Below are 18,704 nucleotides of genomic sequence, written 5' to 3' on the forward strand. Positions count from 1 at the left end.
TGAATCTACCGTGTGTGTGTGTGTGTGTGTGTGTGTGTGTGAGAGAGAGAGAGAGAGAGAGAGAGAGAAAGAGCGAGCAAACTACGAAGAGCTAAAGGGCAGTAGTCAGAGGAGAAAGAGGCTTCTTGTTGGACAGAAGACCGTAGAGGATCTTGGCTGGGAAGCTATAAGTGTGAAAAGCGGACAGGCGAGATGAGGCGAGGCAAGAGGTAGGTCCGGAGGGCCTGGAACGCCAGGGGAAGGATTCTCAAGTGTGCCTAAGCGGAGGGACAGCAGACGCCACACAATTTGGGGTCTGGGCAGAGATGCAGTCAGGCCTCCGCCGCTAGAGGTCGGATCAGGACTACCCTAGGAGAAGAGCAAGGAGGCGGAGACCAGTGGCGGAAGCGGCCAATTAGGCCGCGGGGATCTCCAAGCTCCGTCAACTTTTCCCAAGGCCTGGGCCAGTGCGGGCGTGGTCTTGGGGGTGGGCGTGTCCCCTTCCTCGGGATCCCCGCGTGAGGTCGCCGGCAGCCCCGCCCCGCCCCGCCCCGCCCCGCCCCGCCCCCGCCGAAACCGCGGTCCGCCTTCCGAGGGCGCGCGGGGGCTCGCCGCTCGGTGCGCAGGCGCGATTGATCGCTTCCGGGGGCGGGTCAGCGGAAGTGAGGGCGGATGAGGCTGGGCGGCCTGCTGAGGTAGGAGGGGCCGTGAGGTGAGTGAGTCCCGGAGCCGGAGTCTGAGGTGAGACTAGGTCCGAGTGCCGCTCCGGAGGCGGGAGCGCGGTCTCCCAGCCCGACTGTGGACGCGGCCTAGTGCCAGGGGCTGTGTGGAGCCCGCGGCTCCTCTTCCCCCGCCAGTTCTCGCGGGAGCCCGTGTTGTCCGCCTCGCTCGGCTGAGGGTGGGAGGACTCTATCCGGGGGGTAGTTGCTCGCCCGAGTCACCCAGCTTCGGTGGCTGTGCTACAGCAGAAGCTTTTCGTTTCGGCTGCGCTCCTCAGCCATCCAGGCCACTTCGGCCTCCTCGCTTCTTCGGGACCCGGACCCGGGCTCGTGGGTCCGAGGGCCACCAGGGCCGGCGGCGAGAACTTGGCCGACCTTGTCCCTTTGGGGTCGGACCGTTACGGGGGAGGGGAGGCGGGTCCCGGGCAAGGTCCCTGCAGCAGCTTCCCCCGTGCAGCCGCTTGGGGCTCACGCGGACTGTCCCTCGCCAAGTTCTACCGAGTGCGGCGACCTCGGTGGGGCGCTCGGTGCCGGAGTGATGAGAGCAAACCTTGCCCCGGGGAAGCCCCAAGTCTTCTGCAGGAGAGCGTGTGTGAACAGGCCATGACAGCGGCCTCGAAAGGGGTCGTGGGAACGTAGGGGTGCTGAGAACCAACCTGCGTTGCCAGCGAACTGGGGCAAGTCTTCTAGCGGATGACACTTGGGGCGGGGAGGGAGGTGAAGGCTAAGCCAGAGTTCTCCTTCGTTCGAGAGCAAACGTTGAAGTGCTGTGCCTGGGGAAGCTCCTGCCCTGCGACAGACAGCTGATTACGCGGGCTCTAATTACTACTGTGAGAGAACTGGGAAGGAAACGTGGGGTGCTGGGGGAGGGGAGGCAGTAAGGATCCGTCAGGGGACGGGAGGTGATGCTTGAGCTCTGAAGAAGGAGGAAGAATGAGCTTGGCGAAGAAGGTGCTGGTGTTTTAGGCAGATTGGATCTGTGGAGAGGAGCTGAGAGGTGGCCAGCATGGCTGAAGGGCAGGGGGAACATGGGAGGTGTGGCTGTCGAGTGTATAGGGGCCCAGTTGTAGGCCTTGGAGTTTGGTCTAGTTAGGTTGGGCCTGATTGTGGAGGACGCTGCAGGCCATCCCGTCTAGATGTTACCCTGTTGGCTATAGTGGGGCGGGGTAGGGGGTGGGGTTAAACACAGGAGCAATGTGCCCTAGAAAGATCCCTCTGGCTGTTGCCTTAGGCCTGAGTCTTTGGAGGTAAGTTTGGAGAGGAAGTGGTTGTAGTGTCTAGAGCGAGAAACACAGGGAAGCACTGTTGTGTGAAACTCGTGGCAGGCCGTGATATTTAGCACGGAGCCTGGCACACAGAGGAACTTTGATAAAAGGCTTGAAGTGCACGGAGCTGATCAGGCCCCTGCAGAAGGCAGCAGAATCTGATCAGACTTGAAGTGCGTTCTACTGGCGTGGCCACTGAGTAACCTTAAGACACTTCCTCTCTCCAGCTTCCTTTCCGCATTTGTATCGTAATGTGAGTGACAACTCCTCTTCCACAGGTGAAAGAGAAATCCTGCAAGGGAGATTTCAGCCCATCCCCTGTTCAGAACCTGTCCTTTGTTCCCCAGTGACTTCTTCTCTGAGCATTCCCAGCCCTCATGACTTGACCCCCAGTATACCTGTGCTATTCTTTACGCCTCTCTTGCCGTCCTGTCCTGGACCTGTGCTTTTGTTGCTGTTTTTCATCCCTTCCTACCCCCTCTGAACTCACCATGAGGCCTTGGGGCCAGGGGCCTGAATTCACCTGGCCACCTGCTCAGTGTACCTTTCTTAAGAGTGATATTCAACGTTTGCTAGACTTGTGTATTCAAGTCTTCTATCTCTTCATATTGTGTGTTCCTTGAGAGCATGGATGTGTCTTGCCCCTTCCGTACCCCCTGCAGTGCCCAGCACAGGGCCTGCCACAGAGCAGGTATTGTTACGTTTGATGAACAAGGGAGTGAGTTCATTGATTGCATCTGCTCACCATGTCAGAGCAGCTGTGAAGAATACAATCAGGAGTTATCCCATCCATCTGTGTTGTGTTTAAACAGTTCATTAACACTTTAAAATCTTACCCTATTTCACTGATTGATCTTTAAGGTAATCTAGGATGGCTGCTCTTGTACTCTTTTTACATATGGAAAAACCAAACATTCAGAAAAGTTATGGGACTTTCATAAGGCTGCAAGACCAGTAGATGGCTAAACAGGATGAAAATTGTTGGCTCTCTTCCCTGTCGCCCAGTAGATGGAGATTGACAAGAGTTGGTGGTTTATTCTTCTTTTGTCTACTTTACCTCTCCCCCTTGCCAAGACTCAGCAGTGCTAGGCTTCGTGGCACATGCTGGGGCTTTCACACCCTATCTTCAAGAATGAATGCTGGGTTTGAGTGGTACCTACCGTTTGACTTTTAAACTACCAAGAAAGTTCTGTTTACATCTCTGTAAGTAATGCCTCAGGAAATCCAAGGGATCCCGAAGATCCCAGAGTTGGCCAAGCTCATGCCACAGGTCTGGGACAGAACCTTCAAGGGTTGGGATTTGGAGCCATTGTTCGGGAAGGGCAGCCTCTTGGGTTGTTTTTCTTCCCTGTGAAACATCAGAGAAACCTTGGTGTTGGTCGTGGCTCTGCAAGGACCTGGTTTTTGTGGGGCTTGTGTGGTGGCCATTGAGTCTCCACTGTGGGGGTTGTTTCACAGGAAGGGAAATCTGGTGTTCCTTAAAGATGGCCTGATATGAAGAAATCACACCTCCAGCCTCCCCAGGCCGCCAGAGCTGCCCTGTGGTTGCCTTGTCCTTCAAGTGCAGGAGCTGGTTGAAATGTCCGGGATGGAAGCCAATGTGGTAAGGGGCATTCCCAGGGCAGGGCTGTGGTAGGGAACAGTTGAGCACTGGGCTTGCTGAAATTCTGTAGGAAATTCTGAGACTCTCCAGTTAATTCTTCCTTTCCCCTGGAGGCGACTCTTCCACATACCCCCATGCCTGCTCCCAACAGGCAGAACTGAGTGTGGTCTTGCGGGCAGTTAAGGAGTCAATGTGTTTCTGCCTTTCTGGGTGGAGGGAAGGGAGGGAAACCTTATGATCCCTACACTCAACTAATTCCTCTCACCTTCACTGGATCCTTTTACCATGCCTTGACAGCAGCAGATGTTCCCTTAAATGGCTGGCAACTAGGGAACCTGCCCTCACTTATACTGAGACTTGACTCATACACAGTGCCCTGTCCCTGGGATTGGGGACTTCAGTCTCCCTTCTAAAGGGTAGGGGTAGAATGGAACAGTAGTTGGACCTGTCTCTGAGACTCGTCTCTCTCCCTTAGACCATCCCAATCTGGCAAAACAAGCCACATGGGGCAGCTCGCAGTGTAGTGAGAAGAATTGGGACCAACCTGCCCCTGAAGCCATGTCCCCGGGCATCCTTCGAGGTAAGTGTACTGAAAGGGCAGGGTAAGTAGAGGCTCAGAGGCTATGGGAGGATGGTGCTGCTCTGTGCCCCACACTGTTTGGTGCTGCTAAGGCAGGTGGCTTTCCTGATCACTTTTTCATTTTGTCAGGAAATATTTATTAAGTGCATATAATGGATACTGGTCACTGTGCCTTCTTGATTGCACACAAAACTCTGACCACAACAGACTTCCAGTCTGTTCATAAAAACCTTGCATCTTTGGTGCCACTAAGTGACTAAGATTTCATCAGGCTCCTGCAGTCCAGTTCATCAGCGTAGGCCAAAGGCCCTTGCCAAGCCACATTCCCAGAGTAGCCATGTCTCTGCCCTGAGGTGTTTGCCTGCAACCCTGGCAGGTCTCTCCGTGGGACACTGAGTGCTGTGTGACTGAGTCAAACTCTGCTTTTCTTACCAGCCCCAAAACTTTACTGCTTAGCCACCTATTTTTATGTATCCCTGAGGCCATTACTCCCCATCCTTTTCTTTCTGGCTCAGTCTGGCCACTCCTTTACCAGAGCACTTAAGGCTTACCTCTGAGTCTAGGCCCATTAGCACCCACTCACAGCAGATTCTTGCTGGCGCATGTCTGAGCCCTCCACCCACTTCTGCAGTGGAAAGCTAAGTAGCAGTTATTAGTCCCAGCTACCTCCCTCTAAGAACTAGTCATTAAGAACCAGCTGCAGGCTAGATGCTTAAGATGTGTTTGGGGAACTGGGACGCAAGAGAAGTACCAGCCTTCTGCCTACACAGAGGAAACAGAAATATATGCCTGAAAAAACACAGGCCCAGTGGAAACAAATGAAGGAGGCTGAGTGTCTGTGAAGGATGAGTGAAGGATGCTGAGCTGTGAAATTGTAGAAACTCATCCTGGAGTCAGAAATGGTGTCAGGGCTGGTATCAGAATCAGGAATGGAGTTGGAAGTATGTGGTATGGGGTGGCTGTGCTGTGACCCAGATTGCCAGTTATCCAGAATTGCCTAAAGGGCATGGCAGGATGTGGTCCTAGCTGCCTCAAGCATCAGAAAGAAAGGGAAGCACAGCTAGGAAGTGTGAGGGACTTGATGGATGTTGCCCCCACACTTGGCCATCACCTCTTCAGTCCTCTGGCCAGATGCTGCTGGGCAGGGACGGTAAGGGCAGGAGTATGCGTGAATATTATTAGTAATGCTAGCTAATGCTTACTGAGCACATACTATGTGCCAGGCACTGTGCTAAATACCTTATATGTGTTAACTCATTTAATTTTCAATAGGGGAGCAGCATTCTGAAAAGGAAAACAAATGGAGGCTTCCCCTAAATGGCCCATTTTAGCAGTTAACTTCTGGGTCAGTGGAAGTCCTTTCCTGTGTAACCCTGGAGCATCACATTGCTCCTGTGAGACTCAGGTTCCCTGTGTAAAAGCTAGAGCTGTCAACTCCTGATCCACCTACCTGTCTATAGCAGAAACATCTGAATTTAACTCCTGTGTAGATGGGTTTTTGAGAAATTGTCCCTGGATTTCTGTTGTAAATTAATTACCTTAATTATTTAAGGCAATCTTGCAGATTTATTTTTTAAATTAACCCATAAAAATACTAAATTATGAAAAGTGAAAAATAGGAAATCATATATAATCATGTATTCATCACACAAAATAGTTAATAATTTTTAAAAGATTTTATTTACTTATTTGAGAGAAAGCATGAGAGGGGAGAAGTCAGAGGCAGAAGCAGATTCCCCACTGAGCAGGGAGCCCAATGCAGGACTTGATCCTGGGACTTCAGGATCATGACCTGAACTGAAGGCAGTTGCCAACTTGAGCCACCCAGGTGCCTGTTAATATTTTGGTATAGTTACTTTCCATCTTTTTCTAAATGCATGTGGGTGTTTTTTGTTTTACTTTATTACAATCATAGCATGATTGAATCCTCCTGATCTTTCATTTAACATAAAGTCACTCAGCCTTGTCTGTTCCTGGTTGTTTTGTTATCTGGGTTGAGAGGCTACTTTAAGGAATCCTCTTATTCTTTTGATATAATTAATCATCTTTTTATTTAAATCCAAATAATAAAATGATGAAGTTTGCTTAAAACAGCATTGCTATAACGGTGTAGATCCTAATTAGCTATGGAGGAGTTGTAAAGAGCTAGCCCAAAAAACTTTGCGATGTCCTTGTATCTGTATTTTCATAGCTGGAGAAAACAAGGTGCTCTTAGTGGCCATCTCTGTTGAAAGGTAACTCTTACCAGTCCCACTGAAGACACCTTTGCTCCAACCAGGGGTCAGTAAATGTTTTAAGAGGCCAAATATTAAATGTTTTGTGTGGGGGCCATAACACTTGTTAAAACTACTCACTTCTGCAGCTGCAGCTTAAAAAATACCACAGATGATACAGAAATGAGTGGGTGTAACTTTCCAATAAAACTTTATATGTAAAAATAGGTCCCAATCCTGCTCTAGGCCACCATGTTTTGCTTGGAAGATTTAACAGCCTCGTAACTGATACCTTCACCCTTATGCAGGTTCCACACAGCAGCCAGAGTAATCTTTCAAAATCTGATTCTTACTTAAAATCTTCCAGTGGCTTATTATTGGTCTTAGAGTCAAAGTTTTTAATTTGCTTTCCTGCCTGTTGCAAACCACCCTCTACCCCCAGCTCTGTATAGGTGTGCTGGAACTACTTGTAATCTCTTCTGTCCTTCTTCCAACCAGGAACTGTCTTCTCCCCTCTCTAGGAAGCCTTCCTGATACTTAGGTTCCCCTCCCATGTGTTTTAGAGTCTTTGATAGTCTCTTGATGTCAACAAATGTTTTTTGATGACTTGCTTCCCTCTAGACCCTGCCCAACATCTCTGATCTGTGTCTGAGGGATGTACCCCCAGTCCCTACTCTGGCTGACATCGCCTGGATTGCTGCAGATGAAGAGGAGACATATGCCCGGGTCAGGTAGCTGAGGCAGTCTGGTCTGCTGGTCTGCTGGGAAACGGGGAGCTCCTTCCCGGCAGCCAGTAGGGGGAGTGCTTATGGAGGGCTGAGGGCAGTAGGAACAAAAGCTGTGGGCTGAGCAGGAGCAGTTTTAGAAGGGACTCAGTGGCTGACTGTCTCTGACATACTTGTTTTCCCTGATCCAGAAGTGACACACGGCCCCTGAGGCATACCTGGAAGCCCAGCCCTTTGATTGTCATGCAGCGCAATGCCTCAGTGCCCAACCTGCGTGGGTCGGAGGAGAGGCTTCTGGCCTTGAAGAAGCCAGCCCTGCCAGCCCTAACACGCACCACAGAGCTGCAGGATGAGCTGAGCCACTTGCGAAGCCAGATTGCTAAGATAGTGGCAGCTGATGCAGGTAGGAGCACCGGAGTCAGCGCCAGAATTTAGCAGGCTCTTCCTTTCCCCCTGGCTTTTGGTACAGGAGAAGGGTAGGAAAATGGTGGTCCATGGTTCAGGGAGACAGGCCTCGGGCTCTGCAGTTGTCCCGAGGACTCACTGGCCTATAGTACTCCTTGGATTGTTTCCATTAGCCATTTTGGGCTGACTGGTTTGATTAGGAACAAAATCTTCACTTAACCTGTGACAACACCCACCCCCACCCCCCACCCCAGCCCCTGCATATTCCCTCCCTTGGCTACAAAAACCAATACCCTCTATCAAGTGTCTTTAAGATTACATCTTCCACGTGAGTCTTAGGCAGCTTCCCTTTTCAATGAGAAATAAGGATTCCCTCCCCTGCCATTAAGAGAGAGATCCCCTTTAAGCTGTCTTCCTATCTACATATCTTCCCTTTCCTTGTTCTCCCAGAGACTACCTCTCCATCCCTCCACTTGTCTGTCTGCAGTTAAGGAAGAACCACCACTAGAAATAGATGGGAGTCTGCCTTGACCCAGTACATGAAACAGGAACATTGGCTCTTTCCCAAGCTGCCCATCCTGTTCCTTCTATACATTCTCACTTTTTTGCTTCTTGTCAACTTAAAGTCATAGCTCCCAAATCTTACCTCTTGGTAGAACACATGAAAATCATGGTGTTCTTTGCAATTCTCATGTATTTAATTCACTCATATTGCAGTTTAATAGAGGCATTGTACTTGAATTTTCCATTTATGTATTGGCTACATTTTTGTCATCCTGAAAAATGAAACTAAGAATTTTTTGTTTTGGAAATTCTTTCCAGATTTGAAAAACTAGGAGGACTATCACTATTCTATTTTTGCTGTTTCTTCTAGTCACAGATAGGAGCACAGTTAGAAGCACTAGCCCAATTAGAGAAAAGGACACGTTCTGACCTTGGTTCTGTCACTATTGCTTTGGTAGAAGTAGGGCTATCCACAGGCTCCTGCAGAATGGAGCTTTTAGAAGACTAAGCCTTTATGTGGTGGGTTTTTCCATACTCCCAAAACACTGGACATGCTCAGTACTTTCCCATTTTTAGATCCTGAGACGGGAGGGTAATGGAGGAATCCTCCACTGGCTTACAGATAGCATCCTGGGCTCTCCCAGAATGTCATATGTCAAGCCCAGGAAATGAATGTCTGATAGGCACTGCTTGTGGGGAGAAGGTATTACTGCTGTATTCTAGTCCCAATGTCCATCCATGCCTATTGTTTTCTCTTTCAGCTTCGGCTTCATTAACGCCAGATTTCTTATCTCCAGGAAGTTCAAATGTCTCTTCTCCCTTACCTTGTTTTGGATCCTCATTCCACTCTACAACTTCCTTTGTCATTAGTGACATCACCGAGGAGACCGAGGTAGAGGTCCCTGAGCTTCCATCAGTCCCCCTGCTTTGTTCTGCCAGCCCTGAATGTTGCAAACCAGAATACAAAGCTACCTGCAGCTCGTCTGAAGAGGATGACTGTGTCTCTCTGTCCAAGGCCAGCAGCTTTGCAGATATGATGGGGATCCTGAAGGACTTTCACCGGATGAAACAGAGCCAAGATCTGTAAGTATGTGATAAGGAGGTCTGGTAGTGTGTTCACTGTTTAAGTTACCTTTGGCCAGTGATCTAATAGAAAGAATTTACAAAGTCCTCAGTAGTAGCTATGTACTACTTCATTCACAAAGCTTGCCTGCTTAATCACACCTGGGGCTCCAATTTGAGAAAAGAACATTTTACATTTGGTTGGTGTGATCTAAGCCAATCATTAATAGAAATTTTACAAGAAGCCTTGTCTAATTTAACTTTTGCCCTGGGGCAAAGTCGGGGGGGGGCGGTGCTTTACCACTTCAGTTCTTAAACTGCTAGTGACAAGTATCCCCATGTGCCACCCTTCAAAATGGGGTTACAAGATAATTATTTTAGCATCTCAAAATGATACTTTTTTTGATGGAGAATTTCATAAAGTTGGGGTTTCTGCTTTAAAATACAGTGATCCCATGGGGCGCCTGGGTGGCTCAGTGGGTTAAAGCCTCTGCCTTCAGCTCAGGTCATGATCCCGGGGTCCTGGGATTGAGCCCCGCATCGGGCTCTCTGCTCAGCAGGGAGCCTGCTTCCTCCTCTTTCTCTGCCTGCCTCTCTGCCTACTTGTGTTCTCTGTCAAATGGATAAATAGAAATCTTTAAAAATAAATAAATAAATAAAATAAAATACAGTGGTCCCTTATGCAAACCAACTCTCCAAATCCAGACATATTTGAGACTCTAAACCTGGCTGTCCAGCAGAATTGCTAAGATTTGTTATAAATACACCTTTAACTTACTAAAGCAGAACCCACCAATGAGTGGAACCTTACGTCTGGGGATCTTTTCTCCTTTGTTAATGGAAAGAGCTGGGTTGATGACTAAAAATGAGAAAGTAGCACCATCAGCAGAGATTCAGAAATGTAACAGATTGATCTTATCAATCACTAGAATTTAAAGCACTTATTTTCCAGATATCTAGGACACTCTTTTTTGATGTATTTATTAGGTGACTCAAACCTACCCCAATCTGGAGTTGGTTTTGTTCCCATGATTCCCTTGTGAATGTTTTACTACGAATTCTAGATTTCTCATAAAAACCTCTGGAAAAAAAATCTTAATAACAGATAAGTAATCTGCCTGATAAAGATAATTTAAAGTAAAGGTCATAAAGATGCTCACCAAACCAGGGGGAATGGATGAACAGAGAACTTCAACAAAGAGATGGACAATACACTGAAGTACTAAATAGAAGTCACGGAGCTGTTGAACCCAATAACTGAACTACAGAATTCATCTATTTGCCCTGAACCCCTCTAGTGAAATAGAAGAAAGGATAAGAACTCAAACACAAAGCAGAACTCCCCCAATCAGAGCAGCAAGTAGAAAAAATGGAAAAGACCCCCCCCCCAAAAAAAAGTAAAGATAGCTTAAGGAACTTATAGGACAACATCAAATGGACTAATGTTCTCATTATAGGGCTCCCAAAATAAGAGAAAGGTACAGAAATCTTATTTGAAAGTAGAATGGCTGAGAGGCACCTGGGTGACTTAGTTAAGTGTCTGCCTTTGGCTCAGGTCATGATCCCAGGGTCCTGGGATTGAGCCTTGCTGCTTCGCCCTCTGTCCCTCCCCCAACTTGTGCTTGCACTTTCTCTCACTCTTAAATAAATAAAATCTTTTCTAACGAAAATAGAATGGTTGAAAATGTCCCTAATGTGGGGAAGCAAACAGACATCCAGATCCAGGAGGCCCAGAGAGTTGCAAATAAGACGAACCCAAGAGACCCTAACTAAAAGCAGCAATCGAAAAATAACATATGTAAAAGGGAACCCCCATAAGACTGTCAGCATGTTTTTCTTTTTCTTTTTTTTTTTTTTTAAGATTTTATTTATTTGACAGAGATCACAAGTAGGCAGAAAGGCAGTCAGAGAGAGGAGGAAGCAGGCTCCCTGCCGAGCAGAGAGCCCGATGCGGGGCTCGATCCCAGGACTCTGGGATCATGACCTGAGCGGATGGCAGAGGCTTTAATCCACTGAGCCACCCAGGCACCCCTGTCAGCATGTTTTTCAACAGATACTTTGCAGGCCATAAGAGAGTAACATAATATATTCAAGATGCTGAAAGAAGAAAACTTCTTATCTAGCAAAGTTACTCAGAACTAAAGAGAGAGTTTTCCAGACGGAAAATTCCAAAGGAATTTATCACCACTAAATCAGCTTTACCAGAAATGTTAAAATGACCTCTTTTTAAGTTGAAAAGAGCACTAGTCAGTAACAGGAACACATAATAAATAGTAAATCTCACTGGAAAGATAAATAATAAAAATAGTGGCTTCATCACTTATTGTTAAGGTTAAAAAGACAAAAGTAGTAAAAATAACTGATTACAATAATTAAGGGATACACAAGTTAAAAAGATACAAAATGTGACATCAAAAACATGGGGGTAAAAATGAGCTTTATAATGTGATTAATCTTAAATTGGCAACTATTTCATCTTAAAATAGATTAACAGATACAAGTTGTTATACTTAAAAGCTAATCTTAACCACAAAACAAAACCCTATAGTAAATACACAAAAGATAAGAAGGAATATAAGGGTACCACTAGAGAATGTCATTAAACCACAAAGGAAGAGAGCAAGAGAAGAAAGGAACAGAGAACTACAGAAATAGCCAGAAAACAATTAATGAAATGGCAATAAGATACTTACCAGTAATTCTACTTTAATATAAATGGACTAAATACTCTGATCAAAAGACAAGAGTGGCTAAATGAATTAAAAAACAAAACCTATATGCTGCCTACAAGAGATTCTCTTAGATGTAAAAACAAAGTGAAGGGATAGAAAAAGGTACTCCGTATAAATAGAAACAAAAAGAAAGCTGGGGTGGCTATACTTGTATCAGAAAAAGTCAACTTGAAAACAAAGACTATAACAAGACAGCATTATATAATGCTAAGAGGGCCAGTCCAACAAGAGATGATATAAGATTTGTAAATACTTAGGAATATATAAAGCAAATATTAACAGACATGAAGGGAGAAACAACCATACATTAATAGCAGGGGGCTTTAGTACCCCACTAATAACAATGAATAGATCATCCAGACAGAAAATAACACTGGCCTTAAATGACATGTTAGACTGGGTACAGTTAACAAATATATATAAAACATTCCTTCCAAAACAAAGAGAATATACATTCTCAAGTGCACATGGAACATTTTCTAGGATAGATCATGTGGTAGGCCGCAAAACAAGTCCAAATAAATTTAAGAAGACTGAAATATCAAGCATCTTTTCCACCTACAGTGATATGAAACTAGAAATCAGTTACACAAAACTGGAAAATTCACAAATATGTGGAGATTAAACAACATCTACTGAACAACTGGGTAAGGGGTGGGATCAAATCAGAAACCAAAAGAAAAAAATACCTTAACACAAACAAAATGGAAATATACCAAAATTTAGGAGATACAGCAAAAGCAATTCTAAGAGGGAAGTTCACAGCAGTGAATGCCTACCTCAAGAAACAAAATTCCCAAATAACACAACTTTATACCTTAAGGAACCAGGGAAAAAAAGAGCAAATGAATCCCTAAGTTAGTAGAAGGAAGGCAGTAACATGGATTAGAGAAGAAATAAATGAAATAGAAAATAAAAAGCAATAGAAAAGATGAAAGTAATTGATGGGTCTTTGAAAAAGTAAACAAAATTGACAAACCTCTAGTTAGAATCACCAAAAAAAAGTGGAGGGGGGAGGATCCAAAATCAGAAATGACATACTACAGTACCACAGATATCATAGGATAAGAGACTACTGTGAAAATTATACGCCAACAAATGGACAACTTAAAAGAAATGGATAAATTCCTAGAAACATACAATCTACCAAGACTGAATCATAAAGAAATAGAAAATTTGAACAGATTAATTACTTATAGTAGGGAGATTAAATCAGTAATCAAAAACCTCCCAATGAACGAACAAAAATCTAGGACCATATAGAAGGCTTCATTGGGTGAATTCTACCATTCAGAGAATACCAGTACTTCCCAAACTTCCAAAAGACCAATATTTCTCAAACTCTTCCAAAAAAGAGAATACGAGGGAACTCTTTCAAACTCATTTTACAAGGCCAGCATTATCCTCACACCAAAACGATACAATGACACTAGCAGAAAATAAAATTCTAGGCCAATATCCCTGATGAACATACATGCAAAAATCCTCAACAAAATATTAGCAAACTGAATTCAGCCATACATTAAAAGGATCATACACCATGATCAAGTGGGGTTTATTCAAGGAATGCAAGGATAGCCCAACATCTGCAAATCGATATGATACACCACATTAATAAAGGATAAGAGCCATATATTCATCTCAGTAGATGCAGAAAACATTCAAGAAAATAAAGCATCCATTTGTGATAAAAACTTTCACACCTGGGTGGCTCAGTTGTTAAGCACCTCTGTTTGGCTTAGGTCATGGTCCCAAGGTCCTGGGATTGAGCCCCACATCGGGCTCCCTGCTTAGCGGGAAGACTGCTTCTCCCTTTCCCACTCACCCTGCTTGTGTTCCCTTTCACAATGTCTCTCTGTCTGTCAAATAAATAAAATCTTAAAAAAAAAAGAAAAAAACTTTCAACAAAGCAGGTATAGAAAGAACATACCTCAACATAATAAAAAAGGCCAGATATGACAAGCCCACAGCTAACATAACACTCAGCAGTAAAAGCTGAAAGCTTTTCCTCTAGGATGAAGAATAAGAAAAAGATGCCCATTTACCACTTCAGTCAACATAATATTGGAAGTCCTAGCCTGAGCAATTAGGCAAAAGGAAAAAAACAAAAAACAAAAAACCACAAAGCATCCAAACTGGAAAGAAGTAAAACTCACTATTTGTGGATGACATATACCCTAATAGAATACCTTAATAGCCCTAAAAACTCAAGAAAATTGTTAGAATAAACAAATTCAGTAATGTTGCAGGATACAAAATCAATAAGTAAAAATCTGTTGTGTTTCTATACACTAATGACAGACTATCAGAGAAATTAGTAACCCAAATTAAAATTGCATCAAAAGAACAGAATACCTAGAATAAAAATTAATCAAGGAGGTGAAAGAGCTGTATACTGAAAACTGTAAGACATCAAGGAAAGAAGGAAACACAAATGGGGAGCCTGGGTGGCTTAAGTCGTTGAGCGTATGCCTTCAGCTCAGGTTGTGATCCCAGGATCTTGGGATCGAGCCCCTCACTGGGCTGCCTGCTCCTCTCCCACTCCCCCTGTTTGTTTTCCCTCTCTCGCTGTGTCTCTCTCTGTCAAATAAATAAAATATTTTTTTAAAAAAAGGAAACAAATATTCCGTGCTCATGGATTGTAATAATGTTAAAATATCCATACTACAGCAATCTACAGATTCAATGCAATTGCTATCACAAGTCCAATGGCATTCTTTTCAGAACTAGAAGTATCCTAAAATTTGTATGGAACCCAAAAGACCCCAAATAGCCAAAGCAGTCTTGAGAAAGAACAACACTGAAGGTATCACGCTCCCTGATTTCAAACTCTATTACAAAACTGTAGTAGTTAAAGTAATATGTTATTGGCCTAAAAACAAATCAGTGGAGAACAGACCCCAGAAATAAACCCACACATCTATGGTCAATTTACAACACAGGACCCAGGAACATGGAGTAGGGAAAAGACAGTCTCTTCCACAAATAGTGTGGGGAAGCAGGACAGCCACATACCAATGACTGAAACTCAACCGCTATTTTACACCATATGCAAAAAATTAATTCAAAATATACTAAAGACTTGAATGTTTGGACCTGAAACCATAAAACTCCTAGGAGAAAACACAGGCAGTAAGCTCCTTGACACAGATCATGGCAATGATATATTTTCAACCAGACACTAAAAATAAAAGCAACAAAAGCAAAAATAAACAAGTGGGACTATATCAAAGTAAAAAGCTTCTGCACAGCAAAAGAAACCAAGAAAATGAAAAGGCAACCTATTGCATGGGAGAAAATATTTGTAAATCATATATCTAATAAGGGTTAATATCCAAAATATATAAAGAACTCATACAACTCAATAGCAAGAAAGGAAAAGACAAGCCCAAAAACACAGTCTGATTAAAAAATGGGCAGAGGACTCTAACAGACATTTTTTCAGAGAAATGCAAATCAAAACCACAAATTTTGCCTCACACTCGTTAGACTTATATCAAAAAGATAAGTATTGGCAAGGATGTGGAGAAAAGGGAACCCTTGTTGACTATAGGTAGGATGTAAATTGGTACACATAGGGGCGCCTGGGTGGCTCAGTGGGTTAATGCCTCTGCCTTCGGCTCAGATCATGATCCCGGGGTCCTGGGATCGAGCCCCGCATCAGTCTCTCTGCTCGGCAGGGAGCCTGCTTCCCTTCCTCTCTCTCTGCCTGCCTCTCTGCCTACTTGTGATCTCTGTCTGTCAAATAAATAAGTAAAACCTTAAAAAAAAATTGGTACACACATTATGGAAAACAGTATGCAGAAAATTAAATAGAACTACCACATGGGAGTGCCTGGGTGGCTCAGTTAAGTGTCTGACTTGATTTCAGCTCAGGTCATGATTTCAGGGTCTTGAAATTGGGCATGAAGCCTGCTTAAGAATCTCTTTCTCCTTCTCACTAGTGCCCCCTCAAAACCTACCTAATGATCCAGCAATTCCACTTCTGGGTATTATCAAAAAAAAAAAAAAAAAAAAAAAAAAAAAAAAAACACTTGAGAAGATGTATGCACCCCCGTATTCACTGCAGCATTATTTACAATAGCTGGGATATGAAAAAACTAAGTGTCCACCAGTGGATGAATGGATAAAGAAATTGTGGTATATATACAGATTGGAGTATTATTCAGCCTTAAAAAAATATTGAAATCTTGCCATTTGCCTCTCTCCCCCCCTAAAAAATACAGTGGGGGTGGGGGGGCCTGGGTGGCTCAGTGGGTTAAGCATATGACTCTTGATTTCAGCTCAGGTCATGATCTCAGGGTTGTGAGCCCTGTGTTGGGCTCTGCGCTGGGTATGGAGCCTGCCTGAGTCTCTCTTTCCCTTTCCCTCTGCCCTTTCCCCCATCTCTTAAAAAAAAAAAAAAAAGGAAAAGAAAAAGAAATAAGGATCTTACCATCTGCAACAATATAATGCCTCGAGGGCGTTATGCTAAGCAAAACAAGACAGACAGAAAACTATATGATCACTTACATGGGAATCTAAATTAAAAACAACAACAACAACAAAAAAAAAACACCCAAAAAAACAAAAAAACCAAGCTTGTAGATACAAAGGACAGATTGGTGCTTGCCAGAGGCTCAGGGTAGGGACGGAAGAAATAGGTGAAGGGTGTCAAAGGTAAAAAAGAAATTGAAAACTTTTTAATTAAAAAAAAAAATTATACGTGTAGGTGACAGTAATGTATTATATACACTCAGAAGTTTGTTACGAGGGTAGAAATCATGTTAAGTGTTCTTTCCAATTAAAAACATCTCAGAGTTCCCCTGATGAGCAGGCAGGGTTATAGGAAATCCTCAGCACACCTTTCCCCCATAACTAATAAAGGTCAGAAGAGCCAAGTCTGTAGTCCCTTCCCCTGCTAACCTGGGGAAATGCTACTAAGAAAAGATAGCACCAGAAGGTGGGTGGAGAAGCTTTAGCCACCATAGGCCAACCCTAACCAGTTGACAGTCATTTACTTTTGCCCACATTTTATAGCCATTTCAGGAAATAGTAAAGCATTCTAGTTAAGAAACCAGTTAGCTCGGTTTCGGACTCTGGATTTGCTGTTGCTACTTACTGGCTGAGTGCCTAGTGACTTTGGGCAGACTCTAGAACCCTTCTGTTTCATTTCTCATCTGAAGACTTCTTTGTAAGACTGTTGGGAGGACTAAATGAGATAATGTATTCAAAGACACAAAACACTGCCTAAGACCAAGTACTTAATAAATACAAGCTGTTATTTCATCTCCAGGAACCGGAGTTTATTAAAGGAGGAAGACCCTGCTGTCCTTATCTCTGAGGTCCTAAGGAGGAAGTTTGCTCTGAAGGAAGAAGATATTAGTAGAAAAGGAAACTGACAGAACTCAGCTCTGCAAATTCAGTCTCATGCTCCTGGAATTCCTTCAGTAGCTGCCTTCCTCACCACAGACCTTTATGCCTCTCAGAAATCTTTAGCAACAGTCTTGCTGAAAGCTAGAGCTTGGACTGAAAGAGAAGAGTTGGATCATGCTTCCTTTGCTTTAAACCTTAGCAGAAGCTAAGGGCTGTTTTGCACCAAGACACTTGTTACAGGTAAATGTATAGTTCGGAATGTCTCAGTCTAAAGGGTGAGACAGAAGTTTGGTTTTTCCTTGCCTCTGTGTGAAAATAGGTCCTAAATGAATGGCTTACTTCACTGCATTAGACCCCATAGCTGGTCTCACCAGACACTTTGTGCCCAGCTGTCACTCTCAGCAGCTTCCTTGCAGCAGAGCAGGGCTGAGGGGTGTGGGGCTATAAATGTTTATATGTTTGACAGGGCAGGGAAAGTCTTATGCTGCTCCATCATAAACTGACACCAGTGCCCAGCAGTCACCTTCTCCCTCTTTCCTGTCCCTAGACGTAGAGGTTGGACCTCTGGACCAGCTGACACTTGGGCTACTGCTGGGAGGCCTGGGTTGTTTTTTTCTTAAATATATTTTGTAATACTGTACAACCAAATCTATCCTCCCAGGCCCTGGGACCTCATGGGTTCCACTGATTGAAAACACTTTCTCTTCCATGGACTTTAGTTTAAGCCCAATAGGGAAGAGACATGGGAAGGAGAAACAGCACCATCCTTCTTCCAGGCCCTTGACTGCTCCTTTGCACTGGGCCAAGGTTTGTACCTACCACACCATGCATGACTCAGACGCCCTCAGGTCCCTTCCTCTATGGTATGTATCCTGTGTGTTTGGGTTGAAGCACTACCTGATATTAAATGAAGGATATGGAGAGATGCTGCATGTGCTCTTTGTCTCTGCGTTGTAATTACCTGGTATCCCTCATGAGTACAGGATTCCTACTAATTTTAAGGGTATGTGAACTTTCATGAACAGGTTCCTGGCTTTCCCTCTTTCTTTACAAAGTCCTGCCTATATAAGAGAAAACTTCCATAGGGAGCCTCTTGTCCCCTTCTGTAGGGATTTACCCTAAACTCTTAAAGTAGTTCCATCTTAGAACTTGGGACACTTGCCCTGTAGAGGGTGTTTAAGCCTCCTAAGGTAGCTAGCACACCTGCGACATGAGAAACCGCCACCTGGTGGATAACATCTTGGCTAGATGGGTGTTGAGATGGGATCCATGAAAATGATAGAGAACATATAACTATTAAACGTTGCTTTTTCAGAAATAAAATGGTAATGTTTTAGTTACCGTTAGAGTCAAGTTTGTAAACAGCCATTTATTTGGATTCATAACTTTTACAAAGGGAATTCTCTTATACCTTGTATAGCAGAGCGATATCATCACATCTGGATTGCTATGTAGCCTCAGGCTTTTTTTAATAGCACAAGCTTTAAAATCTTTTTTATTTTTTTAAAGATTTTATTTATTTATTTGAGAGAGAAAGAAAGCAAAAGGTCGGGGGGGGAGGG

The 18,704-nt window shown here is 44.2% G+C and overlaps 1 protein-coding gene across 2 annotated transcripts; it reads left to right on the top strand.

Annotated features, from left to right (window-relative positions):
• Nucleotides 1-602: 602 nt before the first annotated feature.
• On the top strand, nucleotides 603-17,261 carry MTFR1L (mitochondrial fission regulator 1 like). 2 transcript variants are annotated; one of them, XM_032863811.1, is made up of 7 exons: nucleotides 603-691; nucleotides 3,422-3,566; nucleotides 4,042-4,146; nucleotides 6,981-7,090; nucleotides 7,276-7,487; nucleotides 8,755-9,076; nucleotides 17,063-17,261. In XM_032863811.1, the coding sequence occupies exons 2-7, from the start codon at nucleotides 3,543-3,545 to the stop codon at nucleotides 17,166-17,168; spliced, it is 879 nt and encodes a 292-aa protein (XP_032719702.1). In that variant the 5' UTR covers nucleotides 603-691; nucleotides 3,422-3,542; the 3' UTR covers nucleotides 17,169-17,261. The 2 variants fall into 2 exon arrangements, with proteins under 2 accessions (XP_032719702.1, XP_032719701.1); XM_032863810.1 differs by having other exon boundaries at nucleotides 618-720.
• Nucleotides 17,262-18,704: the final 1,443 nt, after the last annotated feature.

The sequence above is a fragment of the Lontra canadensis genome, unplaced genomic scaffold, assembly GCF_010015895.1.
Source record: "Lontra canadensis isolate GAN:19392208 unplaced genomic scaffold, GSC_riverotter_1.0 scaffold25, whole genome shotgun sequence".
Lineage (NCBI taxonomy): Eukaryota > Metazoa > Chordata > Mammalia > Carnivora > Mustelidae > Lontra > Lontra canadensis.